Raw genomic sequence first — 14,683 nt, 5'->3', positions numbered from 1 at the left:
AGCATAGAATATAGACAAGCCTATATTTTTCAAGAATGCTACAGATACACACAAACTATCGGGTAGGGGCTCTCGGATGACATAATACTATGACTAGGAAATTACATGAACGGGCTATTGAACTACTTTCCGACGCAAAACCTTTCAAATACAACACCTAGTACCTCCTCAACGGCGATTGAATTACCGGTGATTTTACCCAGGCATTCCGCGGCATATTTGATTTCTTCGGCCGCCAAGACAACATCAACTTCGCCTTCGCTATCGCCATGCCTAGTCAACTGCAAAAACCTATCGAGCGAAGGGATGATTTCTGCGTTCAGCAGTTCTTGCACACGATGTGAGACACTTAATGGGAGATCATTTCCAAGATTAGAGAGATCGTTGAAGACCTTTATTAGTTCACGCGCTAGATGTGGAATGCCTTGTTCGGTTTTGCAAGAGATGGCCAAGACCCTTTCTTTTGAGATAGAAAATAGCGAAGCGTAATGGTCGATAAGACCATGGAGATCGGTTAATGTATCTATTTTGTTCAACGCGATCAGAATTGGTTTGCTAGGATGCTGTTCTTGAATTGCGTAGATCTCGGAGATCACAACGTCTGTCCATGCAGGATCTTCGCTGGAGACAGGAATAACAACAATAAGTACATCCGCTTCCCGAGATTTAACTCTCGCTCGAGAAATTCCTTCTATTTCAATGGCATCTAGTTTCGATGTATGTATTAATGACGACCCTCGTAATCCAGCAGTGTCAGTTAATACGATCTTATAACCACCCAGCTCAAGACCTAGCTCTACCACGTCTCGAGTAGTTCCAGGGATATCACTCACGATTGCTGCATCTCTCCGAGCAAGCACATTCAACAAGGACGATTTGCCTGCATTTGGAGGCCCAATGAGAGCAAGCCGTACGCCTGTCAAGACGATTTCGGAACGTTCGATTTGGGATGCATGCTCGAGTAGTTTAGAATATAAGCTTGCGACTAACTTCGAAGCATCAGATATCAGTTTCCTGTCAATTCCACCGACGAGATTGTCATTGATGTTATCGGCTTCGAAATATCCTTCCTCGGAAAAATCTATCACGGCCGCGAGTGTTCCAGCCACTTCTAACAGCTGGGATCGCCAGAGATTATACTTCCGGCGCATGTATCCGTGAGCAGCACTTGTGGCAGCAATTCTCTGAGCCTCGGTATCAGCATCAATTATATCGCTCAAACCTTCTACTTGCGTAAGGTCCATTTTCCCATTTTCAAATGCTCGTCGGGTGAATTCACCTGGATCCGCGTATCTAACTTGAGCGGGACCGTCGGCATTTTTAGGATTGCGACCGTAATCTGAAATCGCTTGTAAGATAGCTTTAGTCACAGCCCGTCCTCCATGAATTTGCAGCTCCACTATATCTTCACCTGTAAACGAGTTTGGCGATGGGAAATGCAACACCAGGGCGTCGTCAAGGATCTCAGAACTTCGAGTACCATACACCACTGGAGCATAGAGAAGCTTGCGCGTCGCTTTGCGAGCAACGGGTATCCAACTTGACCGTGTTAGTCGATGAAGAATATTGACACTCGCTGGTCCGGATAGTCGGATTACTGCCAAGGCTGCTTTGCCTGGTGCAGTCGACAGAGCGTAAATTGTAGCAGGAGAAACAGCAGACACAGGTTTAAATGGCCTTGTCCAGGTATTCAACTGGGTAGACACGCCCGAAAATTGCCGAACAATTTGATTAGTATTAACTTTGCATTTCCATAAACTCATGGAGCGCTGTGAATACGATATATCGAGAAGAATAAATTGCTCTTTGAATTAAAGCCTGAATAGGTCCGGAAAAAACTTAAGCCGCGGAAGGGTATCAGACAGTGGTTCTTCCACACGACCACAGTTCCGTTTCTCTCAACACGGATATGAGCCGAGATGAATAGAATATTAAGAACCAGGCTTCGAAAATTGGCCACTAATTCATTGCTTCGCCCGTTTCACAATCCTCTTGCATACCCCTTTTCAACATGCTTCAGCGCTCACGCAGAAGAAAGACTGCCGAGCTCACTGCATCAAACTACGTCCGAGCAGCCCTCACAGAAGTCACAGAAATCTTACGAATTGCCAAAAACAGAAGACATTACTGCCTTTAAACGGTTTAGCAAGCCTGTTCGAATCGGCTTTGTCGCAGGTGGGATAATATGGGTCGGCCTTCTCGTCAAAGTGTTTATCTTCGACCGTGATAATGATGTTTTACCAGGCGATCTAGCCACAGCGCCGGCTCTTGATCCGAGTACACTGAGCACGTTTATTTTGACTCATCGCGAAGAAATCAGTCCTGGATTATATCTTATTGAGCTCTCACCGCCTTACGAGAAAGTCAAGAACTTGCAGAGTACAGCGGCCAAGCGTGCTTTGAAAGCTCAGCTCTCTCATGATCCTCCGGGAGCAGCGAATTCAGGTCTAACGGAGGTCTGGGACGGCAGTCGCACTTGGTCTGTTGAGATTGTACAGCCTCAGCTGCAAGTTGTTCGTAAATATACCCCGCTGCCAATGTTTTACAATCTTGGGATGCGTCCCTCGAACTCTTCTGCATCCGGCTCTGATGCGGGTGTCGGAGAACGAACGAGTTTATTACGATTACTTGGCGACCAAACGTTAGGTGACGAAGGAAAGTTTGTCCTCCTGATACGTCGATATGCGGATGGCGAAGTCTCTCGATATCTGACGAGCATTCCTATCCAATCTCGAGTTCTGGTCCGAGGACCATTTACGGAATTCACGCTCCCGATATGTACATCCCCTCGAAGTCTGACGGACCCGAAGCGAAGGCATCGCGCTACAACTAAACTTCCTCCCGTGCTTCCTCCCCTCACAGATCGGCCGAGTACGGTTTCTGCTCCTTACCCATGGATTCAAGATCCACTTGACTCAGACGATCTGTTGTTCCCTAGAGATATTGTGTTTTTTGCTGCTGGAACTGGCATAGCTCCCGCGCTACAGCTCTTGCTTTCACGTAATCCGCCACCAGGATTAATGCAGATTCACTACTGTATTCGAACCCGTGCCGACATTGCTGTCCCCAGGTTCCTACTCTTTCTCGAGAAAACTGGCCGCGCAAGAATTATTTATCACATCGATGACGAAGGCTCAAAGCTCTCCGTTAAGGATATTCCTTCGCCGGTTTCAGGCGCGCAAATCAGAAAGTACGTCTCTACTGGCAAAGGAAAACTGGAGCGGGAACTGTTCTATTTGCAATCACAGCCAGATATTAAATTTGACACCGCTCTCGAATGGGCATCGGAAAAATCAAAATCGATATATAATGGAAAACAGCCTCCTGTCAAACCTGCTTTTGCAATTGTATGTGGGCCAGAAGCTTTTATTAACTACGTAGCAGGCCAAAAGGCGAATGTATCGATATTAGATACTCCAGTCACTTCCGAATCCCATGCATCTCCCGATCCCCACTCAGATCAAGGTTCTGTGGGCGGACTACTCAAAAAGAAAGGATGGACCGAGTTAAATGTATATAAACTTTAGAATATAATTAACTAGATATCACAAACTCCGCGGAAACAAAAAAAACACAGCCAACCAAAATCAATAGCATACTAAAACGAGAGAAAGGAAGAACACGACGAATTAACTATGACTCGTAATCCTCCATCGAAATTGTATCTTTGACAACTATAATCTCCTTCGATAACAACTCTCGCAGAACATCGCTAATCACAACTCTGCCGGCCTCCGGCTTCAACGGTAATGATTTATCAGTCATCCCATTTGTGGCGGCCCGCGCGACTTGCGAAACGGAAGATAATGAAGAATTGGCCCATGACGAATTTGATATGGGCTCTTTATTTTTACGGTCAATTGCTTCCACGGTTCTCTGAAACTTATAAAACAAGGCTTCCGCCCGTGTCAGCATCTCTTCTAGATCAATGGTTCTGGAAAGCTCGTTCATGTACTTCAAGACCTCGTCAAAATGCTCCAAATGCTCCATAATCACTTCTTTATGCTTATCCAGAATTGCCAAAGCAACGAAGATCACAAATTGCGAAGTCAGATAGTCCGTCCACAACACCTCCCACAGTCGCAGCACGTCGTCCCAGCAAAACTCACGTTTAAACCAAACCAGCAGCATACGGAAAACAAAAAAGAAATTTGTCGAATCCGCCTTTTCAAGATGCGTGTATAGTTTAGGTTCCATAAGCTGCACGAGATTGTCAAGAGCTAATAGCTGACGGTGCATCCCGCTCTGATCTCGTAAGAAGTTACGCTCCATCCGTTTCATATATCCCACAAAAGCCCAAAATGCGACTGCATCATCTTGAATCACCGCATAAATCGGAGAAAGTAAGTCGCTCATGCCTTGTACATATCCCAACGTTTTATTGTACTCGTTATAAGTAATCAGCATATCTTTGAGTTGCTCTAGATGGACATTAGTTCCTATATTTGCAAAAGGCGAATCTGGATCCGGATGTGGAATATCTTCTCCAGAAAATAAAGGCATAGTTCGGTCAGTTCGATGAACATCTTTCTCAATCCTATTTCGCTGATCTTTCCATACAGCATCTGTTTGTTGGCGGTCGAGATCGTCCCACCACTGCCGCTTGAGCCGGTAATATTCATCACGCTTAGATGCCATCAGAACTTGACGCTCGACTTTGGAACTATCCCAGGGATAGACTTCTAATAGAAATAGCCAAGCTTCCGGACGAATGACGGGAGCCAAGCCACCATGAAATATACGCTCCTTGACTTCAGATACGGTGATACATAATCGGCCAGAAGCATCAAAAAAAGCTCGCCATTCATCATATGAAACTTCATTTCGTCGTTCAACACGATGGTCATCTACCCCGGCGATTCCGTCAAGCGACCCTAATCTTTCATCAGTCCAGATGATTCGCGTCTTGTGGCGCTCAGCTTCTTCTGAAAGTGTCATGGCCCATTTGGCAAGATATACTCGGGCAGAATCAAAGTCATCTCCAAGCTGACGAACTTCTGGTGTGTTGAGCATTGCTCGAACAGCAGGTGGCGAGTTGCTGATAACATCACTGGCAGCACGACGGGAAAAACGAGTCACTCGAGCTAACTTTTCAAGGACATTCCATCGAGCATCTCTCCATATCTGACTGAACGAGTCTTTTTCGTTGACCGATTCAATCCGAGCATTTGGAGGCGAGAATGAAAGCAAGTCATCGGGATCAGGATTGATAAGGTACAACCGCTGTTCAAAGGTTGATTTCTCGACAGTAGCGTATCTACGTAGATGCTTCATAAATTGATCGCCACCCCAGAATAGATCGCCATCGGGGGCAAAGGGAGTAAATTTTTTGTTTCGCATTCTCTGCTGCAGGATTGTGCTCTGGCTCTCAGCGTCGTGGAAAAACAGGGCGGGCACAACATCTTCGTCTCGCGTATGGATCAAGACGGAACCCCACCACCAACCAAGAGAAGGCGGACGAAGCATGACAGAGTATACACGATTCAAGGCAACTGCAAACGCATAAGACGATAGCGACGAGCGAGGGGGTAACGAAATATACCCATCTCGCGGGGGTAAAGTACTGTCGTCAGGATGCAGATCGATCTTATTGTAAGCAGACAATTCATTTGCAGGAAGATACGACTCTGGCATCCAAGCGAGCAGGATTTCGCCGTCATTTGTGCTGTTATTTGGGCGGACAAGCGCAATGAATCCAGGAATATTGTCCTTTGCTGAAGGTGTTGGATGGACGTAGACTTTCGATTTGCAGAACAGCAATTTGCCCATCAACGGGCTATTCAGCGATGACGAAGATGTATCTGTGTACGACTGACTATTAGATTGAATCGTCATAGCAGACGACGGAGCGGAAGTATAAGATGAGGACGAGGAAGCCATGTTATTTCTAGAAAGACAAGCAAGCAATTAAATTTTGGTTGCGGTGGGTCTGGTCTAGTGTGACTGGATTAGATGGCGATTTAGACAGGCATAGTGGTGCCTAGCCACGTAACCTGGAACGAATAGATATGACTGGATTGAGCGTGAAATAGTGTGAAGTCGAAAAAGTTGTAGAAAATTAGAGAAAGTCAAGAAATTTAGATAATTAATGGGGAGCAATGAAGGACGAAAAATCAGAAAATGTCAGGTTTACGTCGACGGGACTATACGGACTAGTGCGCGATGAGCAATATCAGCGCGGACGGATGCGCTACTTAGAGCTACATCGCTTACTTACTAATAAGTCATTAACAATACACTTTTGAACTGTTTCGATACTATGATGCTATATTATTATAAAACTGATATTAAGCATTCACTAATGCTGCTGTAACACAAGCTGATGGACGGACAGATCCGTCACAACGAAAGCATCTAGTAAAGTAGATACCGCGATTAACTACGCCATATCTTAATATGATTTTTTTGATATATTATATGTACGATTTATCCAACGTATTAAATTTGTGTATTGTCCGTTCGAAGATAATTCTTTGATCATTGTTGATTACCGGATTTGGAAATAGTCAGATCAAAATGATAACCGAATACGTCCCTGCACTAAGGTATGTCACGTGATCGAATTTTAGATCAGCGCCGGAGTGAATCTTGTGTTGTTCCTCTTACAATGCTACTTGAATATTGCCATCTGTCAATGTCGGTTTAACTGATTGGACAGAAGGAATTTATATCAAAGAGAGCATTTTGATATGTGGTCTCGAATCAAAAAATACGGACTTTCACTGTCGGAAGATGTCGACGGAGATACTGAGGAAGAAACCTGCGTCCACCGAGCTCTAGTTGACTACTATGTTCACACCTATCATCTGATTCCTGAGTTTCTCGGAGGAAATGGGCAGCCAATTCCAGAGACACATAGTAAACCTTTATGGCGATCAAATACTCCGTCTTCGTTTGCAAGTGCGATGGGTTCGAGGCCATCGACATCATCGTCTGGTCTGAATAGTGATTACGGAAATCCAAGCGCAAACAGCGGCAGCTTGCACCCAAATATGAGTGTCGACGGCAGCACCAGTCTCTATTCTTCTCCCTCGATGACGACGCCATCGCCTCGAACGACGCCGAAGCCTTCATTGCAGGACATTTACCAGCGATCAAATCAGCAACAGCAGCTCCAACCACAATTTTCTGGGAACTCAATCTCGTCGCAGACCTCGTTTCATAGTAATGGCAGCGGTTTACAAAGATCGTCTAATACATATGACGATTCGATCCGAAGACCCTCTACAGAATCGTCGAGGGTCCATGAACGTTTGACTCGAAGACGGAATCCGAGTCCTCCCGGTGCCGCCAATGGCGCTGGTCAACAAGGAGGATACGGTTACCAACCTGCAAGAACCGTAACGCCCAATAATGGTTCTACTTTGACTAGTAACTCTAATTCTGCTTATAACGGGCTAGGTCCAAATTCGTCGATGTACAATAGCTCTCAAACTACTCTTGTTCCAAATGACCGTCGCCCTGGTCAAGAACAGAAGATATATGAATCTCATTCGCAGTCATATATGCGTCAACAACATCCAGCACAGCCTTCAGCCCGTCCTGCACAGTATCCGCCACAACAAGCATCTCAACAATATGCACCACAACATCCAAGCCAATACAATTATGAATCTTCGTCCTTTTCTACCCGCGATCCGGGCTACGGATATACAAATGAAACTTCTGCCAGTACTAGTCTCAGTAACGACTACTACACTAGCTCAGCCTCACAACGTCAAGGGGGCACTCCTCAGGAATTTACAGCGAATCGGCGACGGCGGTAAATCATTAGTTACTAAACTAGACTTGGTGCATTTGTTTTGGTTTTCAGGTGTATAGGACAATTTAAGGGGTAAATATACATCAAATCGATAATAAAATCAATCCTAAAACAAAAGTTAAACAGTCTTGAAATTCAGTGGACCAGACCATTCTCGCAAACGATGGCCTCTAAACTGAAGTAAGACAATCAGCAATACCGCTGCCGCAGAAATCGCAGCCTGGGTTCCAAACGATACCGCAGCGCCAGTTGCATCAGCCCATTTCACTTGGAAATATGACACAATAAATCCGCCTACTGTACGGCCCATACAAATGATCGCGGCAACTTCTCCCGATGCTTCAGGATAACAGTCAAGCAAATAGGCCAAAATAGCTACCGTATCTAGCATAACGCCAAACACATACAAACCCCACCCGACAGCAAGAATTGCCCAATGGTAAAGATGTTGCAAGGCAAAGCCGGACAAAATGAGACCAGCAATGACAAAGACCGAGCCGACATAAATTGTCGTCAACCGAGCTTCGGGCTCGAAATGACCTTTATGACGTCTAATATACCGGACCGCAATAAAATCATTAAAATAATGACCAAATATCTCTCCAAATACCGTCGCAATCATTGGCGTGAAATAGAAAAAGGACACGCCAGACGATGAAAATCCGTATCCAGACGGAGGCGAGGGAGTCAGAAATAGAGCCAAAGTCGTATTAATGCCGACCACCCAGGCAAACGTAAGCATGTAATAGCAGAATCCGATGATCACAGGCATCCGCGTTGCCGTCTTCACAGTACGCATATATGCGTCTTTGAACGAGTTTCGCAAATGTCGAGAACGCCATTGAGCAATACCAAGAACGCGCTCGACGCGAGTTCCTCTCGCAGGTTGCTTTTCTGGGGGAATAGTCCGATCATAAAATGTCTCGTCAACAAAAAGAGTCACAAGAATCAAGCCAATGCCGCTCAAGATTGTGAACAAACCAAAGCACCAGCGCCAGGTCGTTACGTTGACAATGAATCCCGCAGCAAAGGGACCCAAATACGGCGAAAGAATGTAGAAAGCCGACCAGACGTTAATCTTGCGAGCATGCTCATGAAAGAAAAAAATGTCCTTGATGAACATAAGTCCTCCTCCCTGTGTCACGGTAGAGAAGAAACCATTGAGAACACGCGCTGCCATGAAGTGCTTGAAGTTCGGAGCGACAGTACAGTAAATGGCTGTTGCAAGATTGACAACTAAGAAGTAAAATGCCACAGGCAGACGACCAAAATACGCTGAAAGAATGATTGCGGCAAAACCACCGGCTCCGAGCATGAAGACATTGCCACTCTGCGAATGGTTGACATCGTCAGGAGACATGTTCCATTCTTCACCCTGGGCGACCAAGGTGCCAGCACCAGTGGCAGAGCCGTAATCTGCCAAAAAGGCAGTGAATCCAATAATGTAGAGAATGTAGTGTTTCTTGAACCTTGACCAATTCAAAGGATCATTTGGATCATCAGATGGCTGCGGGATCAGAATAGTATGGCCATCCGGAGCACGCTTGAGATGAGAGAGATCAATGCCCTCCTCGCTGTCTGCTAGACCAGCATCCAGCACGTAACCCTCCTTGCCCTCATGTTCCAGCACTTTGTTTGCTAGATTGAGCTCTTCCGTATGCTGTTCAACATGATCTGCGGAATATTGGACAGATGGTTTGCTGAGATTATCTAGGTTCATCATGGAGGACATTTCAAAGACAGTACAGACAGTGCAGACAGAGAACTGTTTCTTTCTGTGTCAAGCTGTCAAACCTAGCAACCTGCAGCGGCGGACGAGGTTTACAGAGGGATATTCCGGTGTTATATATACGCAGAATCAGTATGGTCACAGATTTTGCGGGGAAATGGTATGCAACAGAACATATATCCGGACACAAACGCAAGCAAAAGTAATATTAAGCACAGATTAACTGGACGAATCCACAATAGACCATTTGACTATAGTAATACCCCAGATTTAATTCCGCTGAAACCCACACCGTCTGAGCTGAGCCCCTCTTTTCTCGTCGTTTGCTCGGTTGTTGTATAGTCGATGTTGGAATTGTGGGGTTCCGGTCTCAGTTCACGAGGGCCACGCCTTGTGTGCCCCGAGCCTAACTGTGACAAAGGGTACAGCAATGCACTTCCGGTCATGGCACAGAACGTTGTTAGTATACTGCTAGAGTATGATAACGTTGTCACATTGTTAGTTGTTGGTTATTGCTAGTCTGTATTGTCCTAGTCCAATTTTTACATAATTTGTCCAGATTTATTCTTCGGCAGACCCCACTACGACGAGTGACAAAGTCATGTGGAGAACAATGGGCTACTTGGGCGGTGTCAGACTAAACTGCATTTGACTAGACCACTTCTATGCTTATTACTGGACTGCTCGCTCCGTGATGCTAAAATACTCTTTTAAACTCCTATGGACTGCTGTACAGTGTTCTCACGCTCTCTATGCAATGTTCCTCACCCTCAAAGCCTATCCCTCAAAGCCTATTATTTAGAGTACGCGAGTACATGTTTAGGCTCATGTTCCCAGTGGTACCAGTCCTGTCGTACATCAGGATGTAAAACATTTCACCTTGTCCAGATATGATTTTATCCATTAACCTTTGCGTCCACATAATCATGCCAATTTCTACTTGTCCATACGAAAAATCCACAGCTCAACAGACCTGTAGACCCCAACACATATCTACACAGTGATGCCCTTGCCTGTCAACTCGGCAGAAGGACCTGGGTTCGCTAATTCATGCCAACTGGTTCTATTTATACATTATACAACAAACTTTTAATTGTACCACACCAGAGAATCAAAAACAAACTACCGCCGACTGTTTATTCCGTCGTAAGAGTGTTTCTCTCGGAAACGTAGATTCCGTCCAAGAACTTTCGAATATCCTTGTTCCGCACCCGGCAAATCTGCTGAATATCTGCGGCCGACTGGGAAACGTTCTCAAGCGAGTTACCAGTTAACAGAAGCTCATCCTTTTGGCCAGTAGAAATCTCGACCTTGACACCTTCAAGAACAGGCACATTGCGAACACGCTTCTCTCCTAAGAAGTTACGGATCTCGACTTCGGTTCCATCCTTAAGAATGTTGACGTTAATGGGGAAATGCGCATAAACATAACGCATCTTATATTGGTAACCTGAAAAGGCATCCGTTAGTAATTTTCCCAAGTCAATTCAAAAAATCACTGCATCTCTTTGGCAGTAGCCAACCAGGACATAATCCTGCGCTCGTCCACAGTCTCGTCGAGTCCGCAGTGTAGAAACAAAAACAAGTACCCACCCTTGGTAACACCGACGATCAAGTTGTTGATAAGAGTCTTGATTGTGCGAAGAGCAGCAACGTGCTTACGATCTCCATGGTGAACAGTAAGCTTAATCTGGCTCTCGCTGAGCTTGGTGAATGCAAGGTTAATATGACGGAGGTTCTTGGTCAGAGTACCGCGAGGTCCAGTGACAGTGACGATCCGGGCCTTGATCGAGACGGTAACGCCAGCGGGGATCTCGAGGATCTCGTCAGACTGAATATACTTCATTGTTGATCAATCGTGTTTTGTCTGTATGAAGCCTACGAAGTTAACGATGAAGAAGTTCAATTATCTCACAGCGAGGCTAATCACTCACTCTCCAGTATGGAGAGGCCGGAACCCATTCTGTGTCGGTTCTTCCCAGTCCCACGATTGGGAGACAGTCACAGATGCTAGCCCTAAATCTCAATATCACATGATAAATTTAGCCCTATATCTTAAGTACTCAAAGTAATGTGCATTTATGCTGTCCAATGAAATCACCCGGAATGTTAGGACTACTCATTAAGATCAAGCTGTTACTGTTTCCAGTCGGAGCCTAATTCAAGATAGTGACGAAAGTATCGAAATTGGTGAGTTTTGACTTAAAGCATTATTAGAATTGTATAAAAGAAAAGTTATTAATTATTCTCTCAAGATTAGCAATGCTGTTCCGTCGCTCGATAATTCCTGCAGCGCGGTGCCTCGCTCGCAATGCGCGACCTGCCTATGCAATTCCTTCCGTTCAAAGACTTCCGTTAGCAGCCAAACGATTTGCATCGTCTAGGATTTTTCCGCGTTCAGGAATAATACCCAAAGATGTGCCTTTGCTTGAGTGGGAGCGCCAACTGATTCTTTTGTTTGAAAAAAACCCAATTGCTGCCGAACAGTTCAAGACTGAAGATGGCAGCTGGCGTATTCCTACCGACGAGGAATTTGCCGAGTTTACGGAACTCGACATTGCATCTTCGGACCATAAGCAATCATCTCAGCTTAGTCGTGATCAGCGTTTAGCGATTCTCGAGAAGGCAAAGGCTGCAATTGCTTCTAAATCACAAACTGAAAAGGATTTCGAATTTCTGAATACTGCAGGTCCCATCGTTGATAAAGTGCCTGTCGTCGATCACCATGGCGTTGTCACTTACGACCCTGTCCTCAAGAGCGACGACAGTGGCTGGCAGGGAATTGTTTACTATCTTTACGTTCCACTATTGACCGCGTTCTCCATTTTTGGCCTATTTTTCCAGGAAAACAAATCGGAACTGTGGGCACTTGAAGAGCTGCGTCTTCAAGCTGAAGAAAAATATCTTCAGTCAGACGCTATTTACAACAGTCTTACTCCAGAGCAACAGGCCTATAAGCAAGTTATGATTGTCAACAGTATTCTTGCTGGCGACTTTGACAAGCTGGTGTCTCATTAAATGGGATCAGAAGGAATTTTGACACCATCATATCATACAGGATTTATTATATAGTCGAATTTTTTTAGTTTAAAGGTGTTTTCTTGTGTAGGACTGGATGCATTATATCTAGGAGAATAAATAATCAAACAAATAGAAAATACAATTCATTTAGTTTGTTCTTCGTAGTGTTGCTTTATAATTTGGACTTGAACGAGGGAGTAATCAACTTGTCGTAAGCTTGGAGAGAGAGATTATCAGCCGGTAGAGTTGAATGCGCCGAGACACTGGAGATGTCAACAAACGAAGGGTTCAAGTCGGCAACCGTATTTGCGCCAATAAGACGCATATTCATTTCCAATTCGTCTTTCAAGAGCTGCATGGCACGAACAACACCTGTCTCGCCATAGGTCGACATGGCATACAGGAATGGACGACCAATACCAACACCTTTAGCGCCTAAGCAAAGCGCTTTGATGATGTCGGTTCCACGACGAACACCACCGTCAATATAGACCTCAATTTTGTTTTCATAGCCATGGGCACGGAGAGCAGCCATTACTTCGACAAGAACCTCAATAGCAGGGCGAGCATAATCCAGTTGGCGTCCACCGTGATTTGACAACAGAATAGCGTCCACACCGTATTCAACAGCTTTGATGGCATCTTCGGCTCGTTGAACTCCCTTGAGTACAATTGGCATAGAGGTAATGCTTTGGAACCAAGGAATGTCTTTCCAAGACAATGCGGGATCGATAAAAGATGAAATAGCACGAGCTGCGCCTTGGCTACGATCAACGGTTGATTCATCCGACTGAACTTGAGCAGCAGACTCGTCATACTTTGATCTCATGTCTTTTTCACGTCGACCAAGTTGAGGAGCATCAACAGTTATCCAAAGCGCCTTACATCCTCGAGCTTGGGCGTGCTGGACGATTTTCTTGGTGATTTCACGGTCCTTGTTGACGTACAACTGGAGCCACTGGATCTGATCACCTTTTCGAGCATCAACGATTTCGTCGAACGAACAAGATGCAAGCGTAGGAATCATTTGGATCACGCCTTCGCGATAGGCAGCGCGAGTGAGAACAACCTCACCTTCGGGGTTTCCGAGCTTTCCGAGTGCTGTGGCTGTGACATAAAAGGGAACAGACGATTTTCCGCCCAACATAGTCGTCGACAAATCGATACGGTCTACATCAACAAGAATCCGAGGGCGAAACCATATTCTTTGGAAAGCTGAATGGTTGTCGCGGAGTGTAATTTCGTCATCTGCGCCAGATGAGTAGTATGCCCATGCGGTGTTTTTCATGGTCTGCCGGGCGATATCCTCGAAATCAAGCAAATTGTAACATTGGGATACCGGTGGCATGCGCTTCACGCGGTCCAGACGTGCAAGCTCCTCAGCCGAAACCACTTCCTCAGCCTCGCTCGACGAATCGACCGTCGCCATATCGATCGGTCCAAGATGCTTATCTGCGGGCAAATACTTGTCCAGTGTATCCGAAGGATGAATAGGGTCAAACTCCTTCGTCGCATCTTTGCCCGCATATTTCAGGATGATTTTCTGACCGCCAGGATGCTCCGGAAGAAATTCGGTTACATCGTAGACCTTTCCGTGCACGATAACCCAGCAGGACTCCTTGGAGTTGTGTTTTGCGACTGCATTGAGTTAGACCCCGTCAGTTAGTGCTAAAAGCTGCCACAAAATGAACATACCTTCAACGCCGGATACAGGAGCCATAATGATCAAGATATCTGGTAGTGTTAAGATATTTATAACAATTATCCAAATTAAATCGAATAAATAGTGAAGAGAGAAGAGAAGAAGAATCACGCTCTAAAGCTCTTTCGAAATAGGAAAGTCTAAGGTGGAGGTAAGTTTGCGCCCTTCGTCCGCTGTTTGGTCAAGGGAAGATATGCATGGTGTGTTTGGGGTACCAGTTATCTACGCGGCCCAGAACCGAATCCAGCACGAAACACCTCTTCCGTGGGAACTTCTTTCACGTGCATGAATATTAAAATCACATTTGAGCAGAAAACTGACAAAATTTTATACTTTATAACATTGCAAAATCATATAATTTATTTAATCTTTTTTAATTTTTCCAGATTCGCCAATCTTGGTCTTGTCCAGGCTTCCGATACAAATCTCATATCCCCAGATTCGCCGACGGCTGGTCCCCCGGATTCTA

At 45.3% G+C, this 14,683-nt stretch overlaps 8 protein-coding genes across 8 annotated transcripts; 3 read left to right on the top strand and 5 right to left on the bottom strand.

Annotated features, from left to right (window-relative positions):
* Window positions 1-19: 19 nt before the first annotated feature.
* V1516DRAFT_681514 (P-loop containing nucleoside triphosphate hydrolase protein) lies at window positions 20-1,803 on the bottom strand. The gene has a single exon (XM_066923253.1). The coding sequence runs from the start codon at window positions 1,761-1,763 to the stop codon at window positions 123-125; it is 1,641 nt and encodes a 546-aa protein (XP_066775149.1). The 5' UTR covers window positions 1,764-1,803; the 3' UTR covers window positions 20-122.
* Window positions 1,704-3,552, top strand: V1516DRAFT_681513 (uncharacterized protein). The gene has a single exon (XM_066923252.1). It carries the CDS (start codon window positions 1,920-1,922, stop codon window positions 3,525-3,527), a length of 1,608 nt encoding a protein of 535 aa, XP_066775148.1. The 5' UTR covers window positions 1,704-1,919; the 3' UTR covers window positions 3,528-3,552.
* On the bottom strand, window positions 3,401-6,090 carry V1516DRAFT_681512 (rab-GTPase-TBC domain-containing protein). The gene has a single exon (XM_066923251.1). The coding sequence runs from the start codon at window positions 5,878-5,880 to the stop codon at window positions 3,634-3,636; it is 2,247 nt and encodes a 748-aa protein (XP_066775147.1). The 5' UTR covers window positions 5,881-6,090; the 3' UTR covers window positions 3,401-3,633.
* Window positions 6,091-6,415: 325 nt separating this feature from the next.
* V1516DRAFT_575053 (uncharacterized protein) lies at window positions 6,416-7,823 on the top strand. Its single transcript, XM_066919246.1, has 2 exons — window positions 6,416-6,545; window positions 6,659-7,823. Exons 1-2 carry the CDS (start codon window positions 6,517-6,519, stop codon window positions 7,764-7,766), a joined length of 1,137 nt encoding a protein of 378 aa, XP_066775146.1. The 5' UTR covers window positions 6,416-6,516; the 3' UTR covers window positions 7,767-7,823.
* V1516DRAFT_575049 (major facilitator superfamily domain-containing protein) lies at window positions 7,478-9,618 on the bottom strand. The gene has a single exon (XM_066919245.1). It carries the CDS (start codon window positions 9,492-9,494, stop codon window positions 7,881-7,883), a length of 1,614 nt encoding a protein of 537 aa, XP_066775145.1. The 5' UTR covers window positions 9,495-9,618; the 3' UTR covers window positions 7,478-7,880.
* A 915-nt stretch (window positions 9,619-10,533) lies between these two features.
* Window positions 10,534-11,403, bottom strand: V1516DRAFT_708885 (60S ribosomal protein uL6). The gene is made up of 2 exons (XM_066924205.1): window positions 11,085-11,403; window positions 10,534-10,941 (listed from the first exon to the last, which is right to left on the bottom strand). The coding sequence occupies exons 1-2, from the start codon at window positions 11,335-11,337 to the stop codon at window positions 10,628-10,630; spliced, it is 567 nt and encodes a 188-aa protein (XP_066775144.1). The 5' UTR covers window positions 11,338-11,403; the 3' UTR covers window positions 10,534-10,627.
* Window positions 11,404-11,639: 236 nt separating this feature from the next.
* V1516DRAFT_681503 (uncharacterized protein) lies at window positions 11,640-12,667 on the top strand. Its single transcript, XM_066923250.1, has 2 exons — window positions 11,640-11,681; window positions 11,747-12,667. The coding sequence occupies exon 2, from the start codon at window positions 11,754-11,756 to the stop codon at window positions 12,507-12,509; it is 756 nt and encodes a 251-aa protein (XP_066775143.1). The 5' UTR covers window positions 11,640-11,681; window positions 11,747-11,753; the 3' UTR covers window positions 12,510-12,667.
* V1516DRAFT_681502 (FMN-dependent dehydrogenase-domain-containing protein) lies at window positions 12,588-14,347 on the bottom strand. The gene is made up of 2 exons (XM_066923249.1): window positions 14,208-14,347; window positions 12,588-14,150 (listed from the first exon to the last, which is right to left on the bottom strand). The coding sequence occupies exons 1-2, from the start codon at window positions 14,230-14,232 to the stop codon at window positions 12,685-12,687; spliced, it is 1,491 nt and encodes a 496-aa protein (XP_066775142.1). The 5' UTR covers window positions 14,233-14,347; the 3' UTR covers window positions 12,588-12,684.
* Window positions 14,348-14,683: the final 336 nt, after the last annotated feature.

This window comes from Lipomyces oligophaga (assembly GCF_038497815.1).
Source record: "Lipomyces oligophaga strain CBS 7107 unplaced genomic scaffold V1516scaffold_9, whole genome shotgun sequence".
In the NCBI taxonomy this organism is placed as follows: Eukaryota; Fungi; Ascomycota; class Lipomycetes; order Lipomycetales; family Lipomycetaceae; genus Lipomyces; species [Lipomyces] oligophaga.
This window is presented reverse-complemented; position numbering and strand designations above follow the sequence as displayed.